Below are 21,386 nucleotides of genomic sequence, written 5' to 3'. Positions count from 1 at the left end.
ATAGCAGCTACGCTGTTGGTAGCAAGAGCGGGCTGCCCACACTATGATGGTACCTGGCCACCAGGCCATGGGAAGCTGGTGTGCCCTGAGCAGAGGGCTAACCCATGGCTGAGGATGACTAGGGAAGTGGACACGTGACCTGTCACCGGCATATAATTACTCCTCTCTTTCCACCATCACTGTGCAGGGGAGAGCCTTTCTTTGTGGTCAGGCTGTGCACTGTGTATCTTCTTTGTTTTTACTATGGAGTCAAGTCCATTTTCTCTGCCGTTAATGTGTTGTGTACCTGCAGACCGAGGCACAGATTAATATTTGTATTGTAATACTACTTGAGCCCCACCAATGGTCCAGGACCCCGCAGTGCCAGTTGCCGTACAAATGTAGATCAAAGAGGTGATCCTTGCCCCAGAGATCTCATGATCTTAATGAGGCAAAGGAGCTCTCTCAAGACGGCAGGTAGACTCAGCCAGAGCTGGAACGAGATTTGGACTGGCTGGAAAACAAAGGGCCGTTTCGTGAAAGGTTCTGAGGTTGTGACATTTGCTTTTGTTCCACATTGGAACAAAATAAAGACTTTTGTTATTTTTTTTAAGGGAGAGAATGAGAATTAAAGTCTTTTTCCAATGAAGGGAGAGTCCCAGAGTGTTTACAGCATTATTGGCAAAAGAATAATAAGCCGGCTGCAGTATCCAATTACCTTAGATCTTAATTATAGATTGGACCACATCAAAACCAAGCCCCTATGGACTAAAACACAGGCTAAGCACTGGTGCATGGCAACTGATGGGGGAAATGACAGGCCTGGCTGGAAGGAAAAGCAACTGGCATGTTTGATGAGAGCCCAGGAGGTTTGAAACACAATGCTGGGAAGGGGGAAGTTCTTCTCTGGCTTCCCTGTGTCCCTCCTGATGGATACTTTGCCTGGAGCCTGGCAGCTTGGCTGTGCTGCTACCTTGATGCCAGTCCATCATCCACCTTTCACAGCACAAGATGAAAATCAATGGCATGGCGCTCTCTGGGCCCCAAGTGTAATTCATCCTATCTGGCTGTGCTTCCTGCAACCACGCAGAGAGCACCAATGCACGGTGGCTTCTCAACCATCAGGAGCCCTCTATGTTTGATCCCCACCTTTTGTCATTGAGCTCTGGGCAGTGAAGCCTGGGACCTGCTGTACCAGCTTGTTTTAGGGAGCTGACTCCCGAGCCATCAGCAGGAGCTCGTAGTTGAAGCCTTGGAAGATGATGCATCAACACATCACATAGGCTTCAGGTTGGCTTTGCAGAGTGCACAGGTGCTCCCACCATGTGCCTGGCAGGCTGAGGGATGCAGCCTCCTCCAGCTTGAAAGGGGAGGTTGCTTTATGATCCTGGTTTGATGTCTACCTCAGATGCCCACTGATGTGCCATTTTGTGGCAGGCACTCTTGGCCGAAGCTGAGGCAATCGGATGGCTGAGCGACCTGCAGCAGGGGGGCTGGTGGCTAGCGAGGCTGTCTTCTGATGGCTATGACTGTTTGCACTTTATTCTTTTAATAGAGCCAGTGTCATCCAGTGGTGCCATGTGGAGTCTCAGGATCAGGGTCTCAGCTGGTGTGAGCAGGTGTTGGAGTAAGGACCCGGCCCTCGAATCTTCACTGGAGGGAAGAGAATAAGTCAAAGCAAAGGCCTCTCGGATGTGTTTTAAGGCAACCGGATCAAGGCCTTTAGTTCAGGAAAGATGATCTGTTCTCTTGCACGTCTTTTCACTCTCCCTCTCTGCAAAGAACTCTGGGCTTGGTATTGCCCACGACTCTTTGAAAAGAGGGGGAGAGAGAACACGTTTAATAAATTATAGCCAAAGGAGTGAGTCACTTCAGTAAGGTAGAGGGCTCTCCGCTTCCACCCCTTGATGACTGCCTGCTCTGCACAGCTGCCACGCTCCATGCCAGAGGTGGCTGCATGGCACTGCCGGGCACAGGTTCTCTGCCACACTGGAGTGATGCTGCAGTGATTCATTAGAGCAATTCCCTGATCTTGTGAACTCAGTGCATCCCAAGAGTGTCCAGGGGCTACACGCATCTCCCGCTGCAGGGTACAGTTGGTCTGATGCATGGGTATTCGCTCACTGCTGCCTCCCTCTATCCTGGTTCAGAGGATCTGGAGCTAACACTGAGCAGCAGAGGTTGTAATCTCCCTTCCCTCATTTGCCCAGAGACAATAATGGGGAAGAACAGTCAGAGGGGGAGATAACAAGAGAGAGCTGGTCTGGTGGGAGCTTTGGGACAGGAGATAAGGGATTAGCTGCCTGTCTCAGCCCCTTTTGAATGGGGAGAGGGCAGTGGAGTGGTACCCCAGTGCCCCTGCCCATGTGCTCCTCCTGCAGCTGGGCTGTCTTTGGCGGCTTGGCATCCCCGTCCCTCGGCTGATGTATCGCACTCGACAAGGTTACGGAGTCAGCATGTTAAATCTCGGAAAGTGAGTGTAATTTATTGATCTACATTTCGCTTATGAAATAGGACAAGTGCTGATTTGAGAATCTTGTTTCTTCTCTGTCTCTCGCTCCCCCGCGCTGGCGCACCCGCTTGCCTGCCCGCTCTTATCTCCCCTAATTCCTCTGAGCTTGCATCAAAACGCCCCGATCCTTTTGTTAGCCCTTTCGATTCAGCCGCAGACTCCAAGCTGCCTATTCTTCCCCAGCTTCCTCACCTTATCTTCCTTCCTCCCCTTCTTCTCTTTCTCCCCCTCCCCCCATTTTCTTTGCTCCTAAGAAAACACATGGGGTCGGATCCCTCCCTGCTTGTAACTTCACTGCTGTGAGCAGGCTTTACGACCGCTGTGGATTTGGATTCTTAATGCCTGAGAGAAAGGATTGAATAAAGCAGTTTCACGTGGAATTAAGGCCCAATCCGGCGAGTGCCGGCTCACACAGCCAGCCCTTGTTTGTGAGAGCAGTGTCTTTTGAAGGCAACGGGGTGGACTAGGGTAAGTAGAGGCTACTCATGTGAGTAAGGATGGTCAGGATTAGGCCCTGGTTGGTCCTTCAGCCCATCCTAGCAAGCATGTGGGCTGCCTGGCAGTGGACTCAGCAGTTGTCCAGGGACAGATGTACCTGGTGTCAATCTGGAGTGATGCCCATCATCTGGTTGGTGAAGCTTAATACATGTGTCTGGCTTTTCCCATGCAGGCTGCTGAGCCCAGTGCCCAGGAAGGTTTAGGAGGTCCCCATATCCCACGGTAGTCTCCACATCCAGCCAGAGCAGCTCTGTTGGAGTTGATGGAGTTACTCCTGATTTATGCCGATGTCTCTGGGAATAGATGGGGGCATCAAGGGTTATCTTAATGCTGCCGACGTCCTGCCTTGTCCCCTGTCCTGATGGATCAGAACATAGATTGCCAGTTCTGGGGCCTCAAGACCTGCCAGGTGGGAAGGAAGAGTTGTTGCATGTGGCATTGTCACACAGCTGCTTCTTGACTGGAGGAACTCATCCTACCCAATATCTACAGTCTGTGGCATGGGGCTGCAAGCAGATGACAGCTGCCGTGTGGTCTGCTCTTTGCTTGGGGTTCGTGCAGGGATGCACAGGCCCTATGTGCACTGGATGGCAATGGGAGGGCACATGGGGGCTATACCCAGGCTCTCAGCAGCAATGTGCCCAGCTGCCATGCTCCCTACAGCATCCAAGGCCCAGCTCTGTGTCTGCCGTGTCCCAAAGATGGTTACCAGGTGGCCGCTCCTTGCACGGGAGCAGGACAGTGAGGCCTGGGGTGTGTGGTGGGTCTTCCCAGTGGGGTGGGCTCTGTGATGGCCAGGCTTGGGGAGATGACTCAGTGGGTGAACAAGCCCTCCCCATCTCTGAAATCCAGCTTTGCAGGGGCTACCCATAGCAGGTTCCTGAGGTGGGCTGGGCTGCTGGGTGACACCCCAGCGCTGGGGGCATCTAGGAGGCACGGCAGGGTCTAGCCACCCCCCTGGGCTTCTGACTCCTTTGGTGCTCCAGGGCTGGGAGGAGGAGGAGGTTCCTCGCCTCAGGGGTGATCATCGTGCTGCTCGGCTCCATCACTACCGTCAGTGGAGATGGGCATATCAGAAGTGATATTGGAACAGGGAGTAAAAACATGACCTGCACAAAGGTCCATTGCTGCTGTCCCTGGATGGGTGGGTGGGGAGGGGGTTCCCCAAGGAGGAATGGGTCAAGCAGAAACCAGCCCGCCCTGGGGGTCAAGAATCCTTCTCTCTCCCAGCCCTTCCCGTAGCGCTGAGCTATTAGAGTCGGAGTCCTCCAGTCGTGCCTGCCTCTGGGCGACTCCACCTGGGTCAACAGCAGCAAAACCCCTTAGGCAAAATGTTCACTGAACACTGATTATGTTGTGGAGGAGGCTCTGGATTTTGGGAGCTCAGCTGAAGACACTCAGAAAGGCCTGGAAATCCAGCACTCCCTGCAAAGTCAGTAGGAGCAGCAGGTATTCAGCATCTCTGGAAGAAATGAATCCCAAAGGGAAGGGAAGGCCCTTATGTTTCTAGGTTCTGTGTTCTCTACTAAATGGGAGGTTGGGTATAGCTGGGACACTAATACCTTTATTAGGAGATTCCCCCTGTCATGGGAGCAGCCCTAAATTCTTCTGTGGGCCATGTGCATAGGGCTTCCCTGAAGGTCACCCCAGAGAGAGGGGTCTGTGATGGGCCTGGAGAGGCATGCCCAGGTCTGGCTCGCCCCATCACTCCCATAAATACCCACAAGGAGGTGGTGGGTGGTGTTTGGAGAACACCTTGCCTCCCAACACTGATTAAGGAGGCCAGCAGGCATCGATTTAAAACCCTTGTTCCGCCAGCCCCTGTGGTTTATTACGCTACCCTAATTAAAAGCTCCGATCCAAATGGCTTGATGATGGAAATTCTAATTAAATCAATCCCATCTTGTCTGTGAACCAGAGGTTTGCATAAGATGAGCATGAAATTAATAATTATGTTTAGGAATTAGCTGCTCCTGAAATTGTATCTGGCATGGATCCACCCCCACTTCCTGCACACCCCTGACTTCCAAGGGGCCAAGGTAATTCCACGCTGGTGGGTGAGATGGAGGCCAGGACAGACAGCAGAGGGGTGATGTAGTCTCTGATGAGAGATGGAGTCTCATGTTCATCCCTGTGCCAAAGCGGAGCTCGGAGGCAGGTCTCGTCTCTCACCCTCCCCATCGGGGATGCTGAAAGCTGATTTCACAGCCTTGGTGCTTGAGGGCCCCTGCGGACCTTGTAGTAGCCAGAATGCAGGACCTCCCAGCCACGCTGAGGTCTACACCACCCAGGTCTTGCCAGCTTCAGAGATCAGAAAGCCAAGAGGCACCATTTTGTTTGACTGATGCAGGCTGGGGATCCTTAATTCCTGCACTGAGCGTTTAAGGTCTTGGATGAATATAGAAGCATATGTCATTCGGTTGTAGCTGAAACACCCATGCTGAGCTGGGACACCCAGGGCATTGGGGGTGCTCTTAATTGGCTCCTTTGCCCGCTGGGGTTACCGATGGTTTCCTGACCCCACAGAAGTGATTGCAGGGTGGTAGATATACAGCAGCAGTTGCCTTTGTCTATTGGCTAGAGCATAGATATTTTAGGAGATGATTTTAGAGAAACGAGACAACCTTAGAATTCTCTGGGTAGGTTTTTGAGAAGCTGCCAGCTACAGTATCGATCAGACGGGATCACGCCTGGAAAAAATCCTTCAGCCCAGCCAGGGAAGCAAGGTGGGTCATCCTAGCTGGGCCAAGGGGGTCTATGGCAGACCTCCTCAAGGCTTCTTTGACTTCAGGACATATACTCACTTGAAACGACCCTGCTGGGGACCTGTCTTTGGCTGCTGTGGCATCTGGAATTTACCTTGATAGTTTCTTTGCCCTTTTTTTTTTTTAATTTTTCTTTTTTTTGCAGGTATTACAGTTCTGGCTAATCGTGCTGGGGCTCAAATTGATGGTTTAAGCTCAAGAAATCTCATCCCCACCAACTCTGGCTGGTGGGATAACGCACAATTGCTGTCTTTGTCTAATTTGCTTCAATCTGCAATTGATTCAGTTAAATTGGTGCCTTCCACTGTTATTAAAGAAAGTGCTGTATTAGCTCGTAAACCGGAGGTAATGAAATGTGTATGGAATCAAGGCACCTAGGCAGTGTAGGTGTCAGGGGGGAGAAGGGAACTCTACGGCTAATCATGCTGATTCTTTGATAGACAATTTGACCCGCTGCTTTGTGTGGAAAAGGATTTGCACATCCCCAGTGCTCCCCACCGCCTTGCTCTCTGGGCAGATCTGGAGGGAATTCCCTAGGTAAACTGTGTTTTTTAGGATAATCTGTTCTTGATTGTCCTGTTAGCTAGCACCAGAGTAATTCAGCTGACTGCAGAACAGTTTGAAAGCTTGCAGGGCCTCTCTCTCCTTATACCATATTTCTGCTGTTGTAACGATGTGAGGCCCAAGTCTCAGCAACTCCCCTTGTGTGCATGGAGCAGGGAGTGTAGAGGGAGTTTGCAGGGGTGGGAAGGGACCTTTGTGCTTTTTGTACCTCGGAGACTGAGTAGGAACAGTCTTGAGGCTGCTCTAATTTTTCCTTCGTGGGGCTTCCTTGCACTTGGGGGTGGGCAGTGGCTCAGTCAGCATGTGCAAAATCACCAAGCCATGCGATAGCGTGCTCAGTGGTCATGTGCAGTTCCTATAGTCCACCGCTGAACTAAGTCAGCAGGCAGTCGTTGACAATATGCCACATTGACAGTATGTCAATACAATGACAAGATGTCATTGACAATATGCCACCATGCCACATGGTGTGCGCTTTGACACGGCGACAGCCTGGGTTGTCGCAAAGACCCCAGCGGTGGAGGTTGGCCATGCACAGACCTTGCCCTGTCTGGAACCTGTTCAGCAAGGCCCACTCATGGCATGGCAGGTTGAAGGCCGGTTAGGGTCTGTGATAAGGGACTTGTTTGGTGGTGATGTCGACCTCCATTCCTCACACCAGAGGGTCTCGTGACGGTAGCAGTGGGTGTCGTGATGGTAGAAGTGCAGCAGGTGGATATAAGACGGTGGCTATAGTAGTGCTTCGCACCTTGAACTTGTCCCCATCTCTCCCTTTCTCCAAGCCTCACACAGGAGCTGGAACCAGGCATCAGACAAACCCTTTATGCCAACTCAACCCCACCTCTGGAGGTCCCTTGCTATCGGAGCAGTCTAAAGGGACTTAGGAATAGCTGAACATCAGCCCCAGCAGCTTCCTTGAGTTCCCCATACACCTTCTTGGGTTTTGGCCATGGTTGTGGGTGGCATCATGTCATGAGAGTAGCCAGCCATTCGAGGAGGCCATGACATTGATTCTCACTGTCAATAAAAATTGACAGAGATGTTGACAGATGCAGGATGAGTTTTAAGAAGGTCCTGGGTTAGTACTGGGAATTCAATGAATTTTTTAAAATTTTCCCTTCCTCTCTCTAGCTTCCTGATTAGCAGGGAGTCACAGCACTGGATAGAAACCAAGGGGGGAAGAGATGTTGGCTTTCCTAAAAAATATGTCACGATGAGACTGTCGTTGAGGGGGACTGGAGATAGTGTGACACCGGCACTGTTGCTTAGGGAGAATTGGTTCCTAGTCACAGGCGGCCTGATACTGGGACAGTGGTCCTGGGAGAGGAAGGACAGTGCTGGGAAAGTGACACCATGACATGGTCAGGAGGAGTGACCATCCGTCGTGTGCTAACAACGTGAGCAGAGAGGCTGGATTTCAGAAACTGGTGTCTCTTGGTGAGTTGTTTTTTCTGGTCTCATAAGAGATGCTGCCCAAGTATGCAGTAGATAGTCCCCTCCCCCTCCATTGTTTTTCTTTTAAAAACCTTGAATTCCCTGCCTGCGCTTGCTTTTTATGGATCTAAAAGCACTTTTGTCTTTTATCTGCGAAAATAGCTGATGTAGGGAGTTAGGCTATTGTAGGCCTGGAGATCAAAAAGCAAAAGGGAGGGGAGAAAGCAGCCAGAAGATTTCTTTGGAAGCAGTCTGCTGGGAATTGATATTTTATTTTCTCCCCCCCCCTCACCCCCCAAAGTTGAATGTAGAAGAAAAGTCCCTCTGTTTGTTTATTTAAAATATAGCTTAAAGTTTGTAGCCTGCACATCAGCAGGTATTTCCTGGCCTTAGTTTAGTAACTGGCTATAAAAAACCCTCCAGACCAAATTGTCAGAAAGAGGGACTTGAGTCACCGCATTGCCTAGAGCTAGACACAGCTCCAGAGATGCTCGGTAAACTCCTACACAGCCCTGCCAGTGTCCCTCAGTCCTGCCCCCAGCACTCTCTGCTATTTTGGTCCTGAGCTCCCACACAAAACCCTGCCAAGGTGTGTTCATCCTGACCTGCTTTCTAGTGGTGGCAGAGTTAGCTTGTGCCTGTGTGTGTGTGTGTGTGTGTGTGTACCGTGTGTACCAAGGCTGCATACATGTGTGACCTGCCTATCTACCCTGTTTCGAAGGGTGCTAGGGAGTGTCACTGTAAAAATATGTCCCTTCCATTCATTCCCACTCTGCATGTGCTCAGTGCTGAATCTATGGCATCGCTGCCCTGCACCATTCTCAGGCTCAGGTGTGCTCGTGCGTCACCATCCGTCTGAAGGTGATGGATGAGCATGAAGGTGCTGCAAGGGAAGCAGATGCTGGGAGTCCTGATGGGCTGGCAGGGGGGCTCAGACTCCAGGACCCGCTGCTCAGCCCAATCCTTGGATGCTGTGGGTGTTGGGAGAGGCTGCCAGCTGTTGTGTGGGCGTCTGCTTTCAGCTGGCCCTGTGCGTGATGCAGTCTGGAAAGGAAGGATGTCCCAGTGGTCAGGGCACTAACCTGGGATGTGGGGGACCTGGGTCAGTCTGCTGCCCCCATGTGTGACCTTGACCAAGTCACTGTTTCTTTTTGCCTGCATTCCCCATCTGCTTTACTTCGCGGTGATGCCATAAGGAAATGATGGTGAGGTGCTCTGATGCTATGTTGTATACACTTTAGAAACTGATGTGAGCTCCTGGGTTCCAGCACACAGCTCCTCCTTTGCTTTGCACTCACCTCCCGGCATCGCTGTCAGATGGTAGTGTCTGGCTGGGGGTTTTGCATGGGGAAAACGGAGCATCTCTAACCGAGGCAGAGTTTAGTCCTTTGTGGAGCCAGGGAGCTTATGATGAAGAGCTGAGTGAGGAGGGAGCTGCACACTGCTCAGCAGCTTTGGGCTTGGGGAATAAATTGATGGTTGGAGGAACGATGGGAAGAGGACTTGGGTTTGCTCTGCTATCTCAGGATCCCCTGCTGCACGAGGCAGCCTCACAGGAGTGACTACCCAGCTGACACTCCAGTCACTGCCTTTTGAAGGCCCTTGGAGCAACCTCATCCACCCACTCAGGCATGCGCTGTCATGCAGCCAGGGAACCTCTGCACGCAGGTACTCACACCCACATGTGTGCACATATACTCATGCACACTCCCATGAGAAGGCTCTGTCTCTCATGCTTGCACACATGTACAGATGCATGTGTGCACGCACACACACTTGCATACTTACCTACAAAGCAAGCACACACGTGCAAACTCGTGCCTAAGCGCTCAAACCTGCTTGCGCATGAGCCAAGCCACAGGCACATGCCTGCATCTGTGCACATGCACCTTGACATGCACACACACACACACCTTGACACACGTGTGTTCACACATGCCCGTTCTCATTCAGGCATGCTGACATCATGCCCCAGTGCATCTCTATGCACTCCATCTATCCGGCCCACCCCCCGTCCTGCTCCCCACTCCACCCTCTTCCAGAACATCTCTTTTGATTTCTGTCTTCTGGGGGCACAACTCCCAACATCTCTGTTTCTGTCTAGAAGAAGAAATGGATACCCCAGCCCTGAAAAAGGTTACGAGATGAGCGCTTCACTGGCTGAGCCGAATTTTAATCAAGCATCGTATTCCTGGTCACAGATACCCAATAAGCAGATCAGAGCCCCTTGGAATGGAGCACAAAGCAGATTGTCACATAGAATAATCCTATTTGTGCCTTGATAAAGATTCTCTCCCTCTCCTCTCCGCCTCCTCCTATGCTCTCTCCCTCTCTCTCTTTTTTTTTTGCAGGTAGTTAAAAGAGAAGCTCCTGCTTTACAAGGGCCTCTTAGCATTCAGGTGGAGTCGTGGGCTTACAACACTCGCGTCACATTTAATAGAGAGCGAGAGAAGGAGTGAAATAATAAATAAATAAAAGAGAAACTGTGAGCTGTGGCATGGGAATGGGCTTGGGGGGTGGCACAGCAGAGGGGGAGAGAGTTGGGGTGGGGAGAGGGAAAGGCAGCCCAGGTCTAGAAGCAAGGATGTCAGAGAGCACCTGGCTAGCAGGCCTTGAAGAGAGTGCAGGAGGGGGGCCCTTGCTGGCTGGGGGTCTTTGCATGGGAGCTTAGGGGGCACCCCTACCCCTTCAGGTCACTGGCAGGAGTGCATAGGCCTGGGTGTTTATTTGCAGGTTAGACACTGCTCCAGCTGGGATCAAACAGCTCCTCTCTGTGCATTGGGATGAGATTGAGCGTCTCCTCCTAGTCTCGGGGCACAGATGCCCCCAGCAGTGCTTCTCAGTCTTTGGGCATATCGGCACTGGGACCCCCCTCCTTTTGCCCTGCAGTATATTTCAGTGTTGTGGGCAGACCCCCAAGCATCGTAGCTGTGGGGTGCAGCCTCCTCCCAGGATCTCTCGGCCCTGGTACGTCGAGTGCCCACCACGCAGCTGGGCCTTGGGGCACAGACCCCCACAGCCCAGACTGCCTTACAAGAGGACAGCCGTGGGAAGCTTTTACTTTTGTGAGGACTTCAAGCTTGGGCTCAATTATCCTAACAGGCCAAAGCCCACATTTGCTGTTCTCAGTAATGGCTCTGTGACTGCCTTGGGTCTTTGTTTTCATCACTGGTGACTCAGCCAACAAGCAATTTCTATTCATTTATCAAGGACAACATAAGTACAAGAAAATATTAGGCTTGTGCGTATTTACTCCCCCTAGGGAAGAACGCAGGATTCTACCCAAGTTCGCGCTGCCCTTGGGCTCTAGGTGACGTGCCAACATGCCAGGGGCTCTCAGTGCCACGGTCTCTGGGTGATCCACCCAGGGCCAGACTGAGTGCTGCTCATCACGAGAGTCTGGTACAGCTTTCCCCATTGTACCCACTCGCAGAGACGTGGGGCATGTCCAAAACAACGGTGGGGGGAGGGACTGGGCCCGATCACAGTAGAGGGCACCGAGTTGCACCAAACTGCTTTGGTGAATCGCGGTAATTAGAGGGGAGTGTAATTAAGCTTAGGGCCAGCCGCACAGGCTCTTGATCTTGTAGCTCTCACTAGAGCCAGCCAGTTCCCAAGCTGCTTTCTGCTCATTTCAGCCCGACCTAGGCAGCCTCTTGTATGAGGCCTCAACTTTTGTGCGGTGGGTGAGCTGATTGCTTGACACAGGTGTTATGACTCTTGTAGATTGAACACAGCCTGTGCCAATTTACCTACATTCAGCAAATATCCCAGTAGCCTGCAGTGACTGTGGTATTCTTACAATCTCCAGCAGTACCCCCATGGCTCTGTCAGTGTTCGCTTTCTCTTGAGCAGTGATTGCCTGTTTGTTCCTGAAGTGTGTGTGGGGTAGGGGGACGGAATAGCACGAGGCGCTGAGGTTGCACTTGCTAAACTGATTTTGTGCGTGATAACGAGTTCAATGAAGGGTGAAGCCAGGTGAGCAAATGCTTCCTGGCTGTTCCAGCTATGTGTTCGCACCGAGCCGACTGCAAGGTGTTGCTCTAGCCGGGTGTGAGAGGTCTGCATAGCTCGAGAGAAAGCTGTGGAATGAAGTGCAGCCCCTAGATCCTGCTCCATTGTGCTCGCTAGCATGTCCACAGCACCTGTTTTTTCCCACTAGACTGGCAATAATGCTCTCATATCCTGGCCCTGCTCCAATCCAGGTAATTACATGTCCCTTATCTTCCAGAATCCCTGGGGTTTTCTATAGGGCTCCATTCTTCTTCGTATCCATGGCCTGCCCTCCGCTGCTGGGCGCTGTTGCTGCATAATGCTGAGCTGTTGAGCGCCACCCCAGAGGAGGCTGCGTAGCAGTGGGGAAGGGGGGATGATTTTTCCATGCACTGTTTGCAAAATGCATTGCTGGAATGAAAGGCGTTGCAAGCGACCTGCAAACCTGTGGCCGAGAGAGCCTGCTGCCTGTTTGAGACCCGATGCGTCTTCTGTAAGGGAACTTGGGGTTGGTGAGGGGAGAACAGACTTGATAATTTAATAAGTCTTCTCCATCTCTAAGATTAATTAACATCTGCAGAGCATTTTGAAGAGGTAAAGTGCTGTATAAGTGCTAGGCAGCACAAGATCCTCTGGTACTAAATCATCCTAATGTACCATTCAAGGCAAGGCAGCTCTGATTAATTTAAAAGGCTTATTTAATGCTTCATTGGGTAGAATTTCAGGCCCCTTGGTCCAGCAGGGGTGAAGCTGAGGCCCAGTCCGGCAGCGACCAGCTTGGACCATGGGCTGTGCCAGAATGAGATGCCAGGGCCTCTTGGGACTGGGGGGCTATTTGCTCAGCAGGCAGAAGTCCATGTGTAGGGAGGGTCTTTTTTTGAGGAAAGCCTCATTCTGTGGTTCCAACTTTCAGGCAACCTCTGTTTTTCCCATGTGTCGTCCCACATAACTCCTCAGTTCCTGGGTTGCTGCCTCTCCCTAGCTGGAGAGAGCTGGGCTCTGCCCAACTTTTCTCCAAATTCAAATAGACGGACTCCTGAGACAGTCAGTTGTTCTCCCATCTCCCGAGGGAGAAGATCCCAGAAGTCCAAGAGAGTGACTGACCATCTCCTAGAGGGATCTATTCCCCATTTTTGGGTAAGAGGGGGAAGAGCATCGTGGGGGGTGGGCAAATCTAACTGACAGCACTGTGGCCATCGTGACCACCAGGATTTGGGCCCAGGCATGTGCTTCCCATCACAACGTATGAGGAGCACTCTCATGATCGGGTGGACTGCGAGCCCGGGGTGTGGAGATCAAGATGACCTGACGGGCCAGTGTCAATGCAGCGCACAAGAATGGAAGCGCAGGGAGGCAGGAGCTCTTAACCTCCCTGCCAGCCACGGGGCTCCCGTGCTGCTGCACATGTAATCAAAGGGACTTGTTGATCACTCGGCTACCCAGCGTTTTTCTACCCCCCTCCCACCCTGACTGTCTGGTCCCTGGAGTTTGTGGCTGCCCCCTTTGAAGATCGACATAATTAGGCTCAAAGTGCGGGAGGAGGAGGAGGCATAGGCGGGCGGTGGGGAAACGCAGCTAAGGAGCAAATGCAAGGAGGGGCAAAAAGGGGAAGAAATTAAAGTATCACAGAACCGTTTTGCTGGCTGGTTAGGCAGCATCACAAGCCCCTCAGCATCCTCTTTTGTGGCTCTGCCTGGGAAAAGGGCTGAGAATCGAATGGGAATCTTTTCCTTCCTTGTCTGCTTCTGCAGAATAGGCCTGGTTTCTTTTCTTCCCGGGGACACACCAGTGCCTGTCTTTATCCAGCGGGCTCTGTTGCCCAGCCAAGAACTTTTGCGGGAGAAAATACAAGATGACGGCTGTGGGTGTTAATCCTGCGACGTGCTCTCTGCTCTTTGTGTATGCGATCGGATTGAATCTGTTATTTGGGGAGCGAGGAGAAGAAAAACATCCTTTCCTTTCCCGTGCTCCTCTATGGATGGAGTTCGTTAGATCTCGGGGCACTGACAAGGATCAAAGACTTTGGATTGTCTAAAAGACCTGGCACTTGGAGCCAGTATCCTGCCATCTTTTCATCTTTCCTCGCTCTGTTTTCTGCTTGTATTGTTGGCCTCTGGCGGTGCTGTTTGCAAATCATGCTGGAGAAGCACTCGCGGAGACCATGTGGTCCAGTGGAGAGAGAACAGAGCAGGGAGTTTCTGTCCCTGATCTGCTGTTGGATTTCGGGCAAGCCATTTCTCCTTTCTCTCCCTCCGTTTCCAGCACTGACCTGCCTCTTTAAAGTGTTCTGAGATAGGGATGGAAAATTTCAACAGGACAACATGGTTAGGCTCTTACCGCAACCAGCTGCAGAAACAAAGCGACCTTGGCTGATCCCTAGCCTGCTTTGTGGAGCTCGGGCTCTCGTAGGGGGGTGGAAAAAGCTCTCAATGTTCAGATGAATGCACCCAAGTGTCCCCGTGGTGCTGCGCCACGAAGCAGCACAGATCTGCCAACTGCAGAACTGCTGTTTGGAGGAGTCTGGGAATGTTGGCCAGCTGCATGCTTGCAAAGCCTTTGCTTTTTCCCTTCCCTGTCCCTTTATTAGACATCGGTGTGTCTGGCTGTGTCCAGGGCTTGGCAGATGTATGGCCGTGCGTTTGAAGGTGTGCTAGCATTGCAAATCTGAGTGCTGCCTTTTATCTCCGTTGGATACCTGCAGTGCTGTCGTTCTGTTAGCTCCAGCCCGTTCCTTTAGCTGGAAAAAATGTTTTTAAAAATGAATTGCAATTCCCCTTGAGGGGTGGGGAATGTGTGTTTTAAAAATTGAGGGAAAGCAATGGCTGTGAACTGCAGAGAGGCTGGGAGACCTCAGCATGTGCCATGTTTGCCTCTTGGTAGCTCCTGTCTTCACACCCACTCTGTCTAATCTAGCACGCTTGCCTGCTCCAGATGTTGTTGGCGGATCTGTCTAATCTGGCACACTTGCTTGCTCCAGATGTTGTTGGCTGGTTTGGCATGTTCCTCACTTGCGTCAGATAAGCAGCTGGGGGGATGTGACGGCATGGTCCTCTGGCTTGCTGCTCCTTGCTAATCTGGTGCCCTTTCTTTCCTTGTTCCTGCAGATCCCCCAGATAAGCTATGCCTCCACCGCCCCCGACCTGAGCGACAACAGTCGGTATGACTTCTTTTCCCGTGTTGTCCCCTCCGACACCTACCAAGCCCAGGCCATGGTGGACATTGTCAAGGCGCTCAAGTGGAATTACGTCTCCACCTTAGCCTCTGAGGGAAGCTATGGCGAGAGCGGGGTGGAGGCCTTCATCCAGAAGTGCAGAGAGGATGGTGAGTACGCGCTCTGCTGAGATACGGCCCATGGGGTTGGAATGATGTGCGAGACTGCAAAGGACCAGGGTAAAATACAGCTTGATTGCTCAAGAAGAACGGAGCTCACAGTTTTTGTGGGGGGAGCAGGGTTAAGTTCTTGCATCTCTCTTGGCGTTAGTTTAAATTTGGGTCATTATGGGTGGGACTGATGGGGATTAGGGGTACAACACAGGTGGATCTCTGTGTGGGTAGACGGCAGGACCTTCTGTCTGGAAGGGACTCACCCGCCGTCTCTCTTCATTTCAGAGGAATCCATCCTTCTTGAAATAAATGAGGGCTGGAGTCTTCTTGGCTAATTTGGATAGGAAATGATGACCTAGGCAGGGAGCAGGCTGGTTTTTAGGATGAGCTATGACATCCCCGATGAAAGTGGGATAGGGAACACTTTTTCCCCTCCCTCAAAAAAGACTTGCGATTTTGGTTTTCCCATTCTGCCTGGGCCTGACACGGAAGCTGTTGGTGATTTTTCGTGAGGGAACGTGGAAGGGATGGGGAGGGAAAAGTGGGTGTTCCCTGAGCCATATGCAGCAGTAGAAATTAGTCAAGTGGCTGTAGAGGTTTCCTTTGCGTTATGGGACTCAGCTGGCTCCTGATGTGTAACATCCCCCTCCAGCTCTGTCCACGTCTATAGTAATGTGATTGAGCTCATGCTGTGATTTTCTCTGGGGGTGGCCCTTTGGGCACTCTGCCTGTTGCAGACACAGTTGCAATCCAGGGCACTTGGGTCTGGGTGTTGGGCAGAGCAGGGGTCACACCAGAAGGAGCTACCTGTATTCAATATAACCAGGACAAGGCCTGTGATGGAGGGAGGAAACGAGTGCATAATGGGACAGATCCTAGTGCCCTTCCCAGCTCAGACAAACATTTCCACAGCTCCCTGTGCTCCAGGTTGGGCTCATTGGGAGTTTTGTCCCTGCCTGTGGATGTACTATCTTCCCAGGGACTGAGAAACAAAACCCCCGGCCACTCTGTCTATACCTGTTGTTAAAAATGCATTATGTGCTCATTACAAAATGCACTGTGCAGTCATTAGGGTGGTTTGCCCAGTGCCAGCCTTGGGAGCACACCTGAGACTGAGCTCCTGAGAGCCAGCAGGCAACCACATGACATTTTTTGGCATGTGGGGTGTACAGGACAGGCACCAGCAGGCAGGGTTTGGTTCTTGGGATTGCTGTTAAAACAATATAGATACCCTCCTCTTCCTCCTCCTCTTCCTCCTCCTCCTTCTCTCTGTCTGAGCTAAATCCCTGACTAGGCTCCTTTTCATGCTCCCAGCCTCTGGATTTCCCTCTCTGCTTATAGCATCATAGAAGATGAGGGTTGAAGGGACCTCAGGAGGTCACATCTAGTCTAACCCCTGCTCTGAGCAGGACCAGCCCCAACTACATCATCCCAGGCAAGGCTAGCCAGGTCTTAAAAACCTCCAAGGATGGAGAGCCCACCATCTCTCTGGGTAGCCTGTTTCAGTGCTTTTCTACCCTCCTAGTGAGAGTTTTTCTTGATATCCAACCTAAACTTCCCTTGTTACAACTGGAGCCCATTGCTCCTTGTTCTGTCATCTGCCACCACTGAGAACAGTCCAGCTCCATCCTCTTTGGCAACCCCCCTGCAGGGAGCTGAAGGCTGCTGTTAAATCCCCTCTCAGGATTTCTCTTCTCCAGGCTAAGCCCAGTTCCCTCAGCCTCTCCTGAGTCATGCAGCACACCAGCCATGTTGTAATGGCTTCTTCCAAAGGACCACAGAGTGGCCAAATGCTACACGTCAGGAATACCGTGCAGGTATAATCCCACTATAAATCTCAGCTCGCCTGTTCTAACTGTGCGCTTGAGGCTGAAACCGTTATTGCAAGTCCGTGGAGGAGCAGCGGTTTCTGTGGGATGCCATGTTGGCTTGTGTAGCCTCCGTGAGATGAATCAGGAAATGTATAAAACCGTAGCAGCCCACAGAGGAGGAAACCATGTAGGCTGGGTCTGAAGACACTGTGGCCTCCTGGGATGAGATATGGGACTTGGCACCCACGTTCCTTGAGTCCTTTGCTCCCCGCATGCGATCAGAGCACCCTGGCCTTAAGGGAAGGGCCTCTTTCTTAGGGCGGGCAGTCTATTTGGTCAGTCAGGCCTTGCTGAGAGAACCAAAAGGGCTCCTGGGCTCACACAGCCAGGTGGACACCTCTTTGCAAGGGGAAGAGGGGTTGATTTCAGTCTCCTATTTAGTTATTCCTGAGTTTTGCCCCCCTTGTATAGACCCAGTCCTGGCTTGGAGGCCTGAAGCCTTGCAGGGGGACAACGGGGCAAGCTGGTTCCTATTCTCTCGGTCCCTCCTTGCACGTTATTTTCCTAAGTCATCCCTGCACTGGTGCATTAGCCAGTAGGGGAGGCAATGCCCCTCTATGTGGGGGCTGATGGGGACAGGACCAGCTCCTGGCACTGGTTGGGGTAGCATTGAGCGGAGTCCTCAACTGTGCAAGACTGCCTAAAGCCAGGATTTGCTATGTCTTCTCCAGCCCTAACACCACTCCTGCTCCCATGGGAGGGCATGGTTGCCTTTTTACCAGGTATTTCCCCTGCAGGCAGCATTGGGCTGGTTTCTGGCCACTTGGCACCAACACAGTTGGGACAAGGGAGCCCATTTTGTGGGGCAGGCTGGCACTCCCTGGTTGGTCACTGCCTTCCTTCCAGGCACAGGCCTGGTACCCAAGTGGCCTTGTGCATGGTGGTTGCGATATAAATGGCTCACCCCTTGCAGCAGTGCCCAGCTACTAAATGGGATTGGATGTTTTGAATGGCTTTAGCTGCAGGACGAGAGGCAAGGGGGAAAAGGGAGTGGGAGGAAGGCATAGGAAGTGGAGGGTGGGAGAAGAAAAAAAAGCCGCTCTCCAAATTGAAATCTGAAGCGAAGGGCTGTAGACTGCTGCTGACGGCCCCCTCTGCAGCCTAATCCTTCTGAAAGATTTAAGATGTCTTTGGCCATATATTGTATTGATTCATTCGCTGAAGTATAAATCATCCCTGGGCTGGCTGGCAACGCGTGGCTACAGCTGGAGTTAAAAAAAATACAAAAAAACCCCAAACCCCCCCGATTCTGGACCAACGATGAACCAGGCACGACATAAATTTTGCGTCCTTGATTAAGAGACTCTCTCGCTGTCTCTGTGAGCCCCTTCTGTGCTAGCTGCGTTGCCCATTGTATCTGATGGTCAATGTGCTGGGTAACCTAATGGTGAGGAGGGTGGTTAGGGTCTCTGTCCTAGGGAGAACATCCCTGCAAAAGGAATAGCCTCTCAGGGGATCTTCGTGTTGTGGAGCCACTTTTGTGCCTGTGTCAGAGAAGAAGTCCTAGGCTGGAAAACAGGGTCGCCGAGGCTCCTTTAATGAGTCTGAGCCCTGCATTTTCAGTGGCCACATTGAATAGCCCTCCATCTGCATAGCAGCCGTTCGGGTCTGCTCTCTCCTCACCTGTCCGCATGGCTGCGGGGTCAGGTTGGTCCCTGCAGCCATAGCAAGGATGGCCTACGTGGCTGTACGAGCTTTGCACAGTGGCAAACTGGCCTTATTCCACGGCTTTCTTCATGCTTCAGTCGAAGCAAACTTCTGTGGCCTGAACTGTTCAAGATGTCGCTGTGTTAATCTCCATGACAACAGAGACCTTCCTCCCTGCTCTCCATTTACCATGGACTCGGAGCAGAGTTTCGAACTGCCTGATGGGGATACGCCATCCAGACAGCTTCATCCTTCCAGGAAGGTGGCCCACGTGGTTGGGCTCCCATGGCTGGACCTGGCAGGAAACACCCGTGGAGACGATGCAGGAGAACAAAGCAAGCCCATGAGTGGGGGCACCAGCATTTGGTTGGCAAACCTTGATGTGTCCCTCCATGTACAGTGGAGCAAGGTCTCTGCTGAATAGAAGAGGGATGCTTTAGTGAGGCGACCCGATACCCAGAGGCCTTGCAGTTCTCTCTGTTGTGCCGCCGCACAGCCTGTACGTGCCACCACCCTGAGTCCTGCGCTGAACTGGCATCGAATGGATGATCGATTCTGCGCCGTACAGTGCCAGTGCACTGGGCACCATGTTTTATCCTCCTTGGGGAAAGACACAAGAGTTACAGGCAGTGGTGTTGTCCCACTGCTGTGGAGCTCATGGATCCATAGACTTTAGAGCTGGAAGGCACAGTTGTGATCTCTGGCCTTGACCAGAGATCAACATAGGTTATAACACTTTGCTCACTGCCTCCACGTCTTGCCTGATCTCTGGAGGCTGACAATGGTTTTGTGGTTTTAAAGTGATCGGGTTTATTCTAGAGTGCTCCGGTATCCCCTGCTGAAATATCTAGAGGGGGACACCTTTTGAACCCCTTATAAGGAATCTCTCTTTCAAAATGGGGGTTGATAATCTGTCTGGAATGAAACACAGCTGAGGATCCTTATCTATGTTTTTGTGGTGGGGAAGCTGAGGCACAGAGAGGTATCAGTCTGTCGTGGGAAAGTCGGGTACAGTAGACAATGTCTCTTCGTGGGACCCAAGTGATGACCCAAACCCTCTCTTGGAAATGACTTCTGCTTTTTGGGGTGCAGGCCATCTTCTTCTGTTTGCTGTTTGCACAGCAGCTGGCATGACTCCTTAGGTGCTAGTTGTTGGACGTCCACCCTCGGTCCTCTGCTTGGACCTTGGTGCAACAACCATGCAAACCAGCTTAGCTTGAAAGCAATTATGTCTCTTCATTAGGCTATCAGAAGTGATCAGGTTGCAGGAATCCCACAGAAAGAGAAACGGGAACCCTTACTCCAAAGATACCCGGCCTTGCTTCAGCCTTTTATACTTCAGTTGTTTACATCTCAAGGTTTGTATTTTTGCTGACAAGGGCACACCTATTTTAGAGCTGCAATCACGGTGGCGGTCACGAAAATAGTTTGCTTAGCGTAGCGGTTATTGCAGCAGTGCTGTGCAAGCTTTGCCCCTCTGCCTTGGTATCTCTGGTGTGTGCGAGATCTTACCCTCTTCTTCTTTTGTCTGGTTCAACAGCATTTGACTTGTTCAGGCTCCCAGCCGCGTGGCCCACTCATTCTGCCTTGCATTAGCCTGACACGAACTGACACTGGTGCACTACAAACAATTCATCATAGTACGAGGAGTCACACTGTGTCTCTGTAGGGCCCATTCTGCCCGGATATGTGCCCTGTGCAGCTCCACTAATGTGGCATGAGTTGGTAAATAACATTTTGAGATAAAATATAAGTGATCATGAGCTCAGGAACAGCAAGGGGCAGCCCTGCTGATGACTGAATGTCAGCAGTCCGTAGCAGTCTCTGAGCCAGAGTCTGTTGGCTTTTCTGGTCCATTGCTGCCCATTCCCTTTGAGTAAGTAGCTGTAAATCCCCCTTTCTCGGTGCAAGGAGAATTGCTATACATTGACTTAATTGTGGACCAACTAAGGAGCCTGTTCCAGCCTCCCCAGAGCAGCCTGGAGCTGGGCGCCTTCCAGAAGAAAAGACTTTTACAAATACTTGCAGGTTTTAACAGAAAATGAAGTTGGCACTGTTGCTTGGTTCACCTAGTTCAGGGGAATTATCCCTGAGGGCAGGTGCTTTAACTTGTCTATAGACTTTGGACAGCCGAAAATTCTGTGCTCAGCAAAACTCTTTGCAAGGATTTGTCAGGTTTCCGAAAGCTTTCTGCTGACTGGAGCTGTAGGCCGCTTAGAAAGGATTACTGCTGTTGGGAGCCAGGGGAAGGAGCCCTGGAGACATATAGGGGACTTGAAGGCTGGGCCAGACACAGGCATAGGAGAAGTGGACAGAAAAGGGGCCCAAAAATGGTCTTTTGGGGGGGGTGGGCATTATCATTATCTCTGACCTGATACTAAAAGTTCACCTGGGGCTGCCAGGAGTCTGGGTATGGTGATGGTTGAAGGCAGAGCACCAGGACGGGGCGCAGCTACGGCTATGGAGATGAGGTGCTCACAGCTACTGGAGTCCTCCCCTGTCTCAGCTGGAGGGAATATCCTGGCAGCAGGGATGAGGGGGAAGATAAGCAACTACTCCAGCCCCAGGCTGTCTCCGGAGGAATCACTAGTGCTACGAGCAGATGTGGTATCGTGTCTACAAACTACTGGCCTCTGTACCGCTGCAGAGCTCTTTTATAGCAGCTGTAGGGACTGGTACAAGAGCACTGGCAGCTTGCAGCTACCCCAGTCCCACTCTTTGCCAGGGAGGACTGGGTAGGCACTCGGAGCTTTGTGCCAGGAAATGGTGGAGGAGGGCTGGCTGCAAGGGAAGAGCAGT

At 51.8% G+C, this 21,386-nt stretch overlaps 1 protein-coding gene across 3 annotated transcripts in view; it reads left to right on the top strand.

Annotated features, from left to right (window-relative positions):
- Positions 1–21,386, top strand: part of GRM4 (glutamate metabotropic receptor 4) — a 219,690-nt gene that overhangs the window by 73,569 nt on the left and 124,735 nt on the right. For 2 of the 3 annotated variants that reach the window (XM_006025095.3, XM_006025093.3), the window contains exon 2: positions 14,850–15,066. In XM_006025095.3, coding sequence (XP_006025157.1) covers positions 14,850–15,066 — 217 coding nt within the window. Of the gene's footprint in view, positions 1–11,695; positions 11,731–11,914; positions 11,958–14,849; positions 15,067–21,386 lie in introns of those variants that run through there. The other variant, XM_006025094.3, reaches the window with a different exon arrangement.

Source organism: Alligator sinensis, unplaced genomic scaffold (genome assembly GCF_000455745.1).
Source record: "Alligator sinensis unplaced genomic scaffold, ASM45574v1 scaffold872_2, whole genome shotgun sequence".
NCBI lineage: Eukaryota > Metazoa > Chordata > Crocodylia > Alligatoridae > Alligator > Alligator sinensis.
This window is presented reverse-complemented; position numbering and strand designations above follow the sequence as displayed.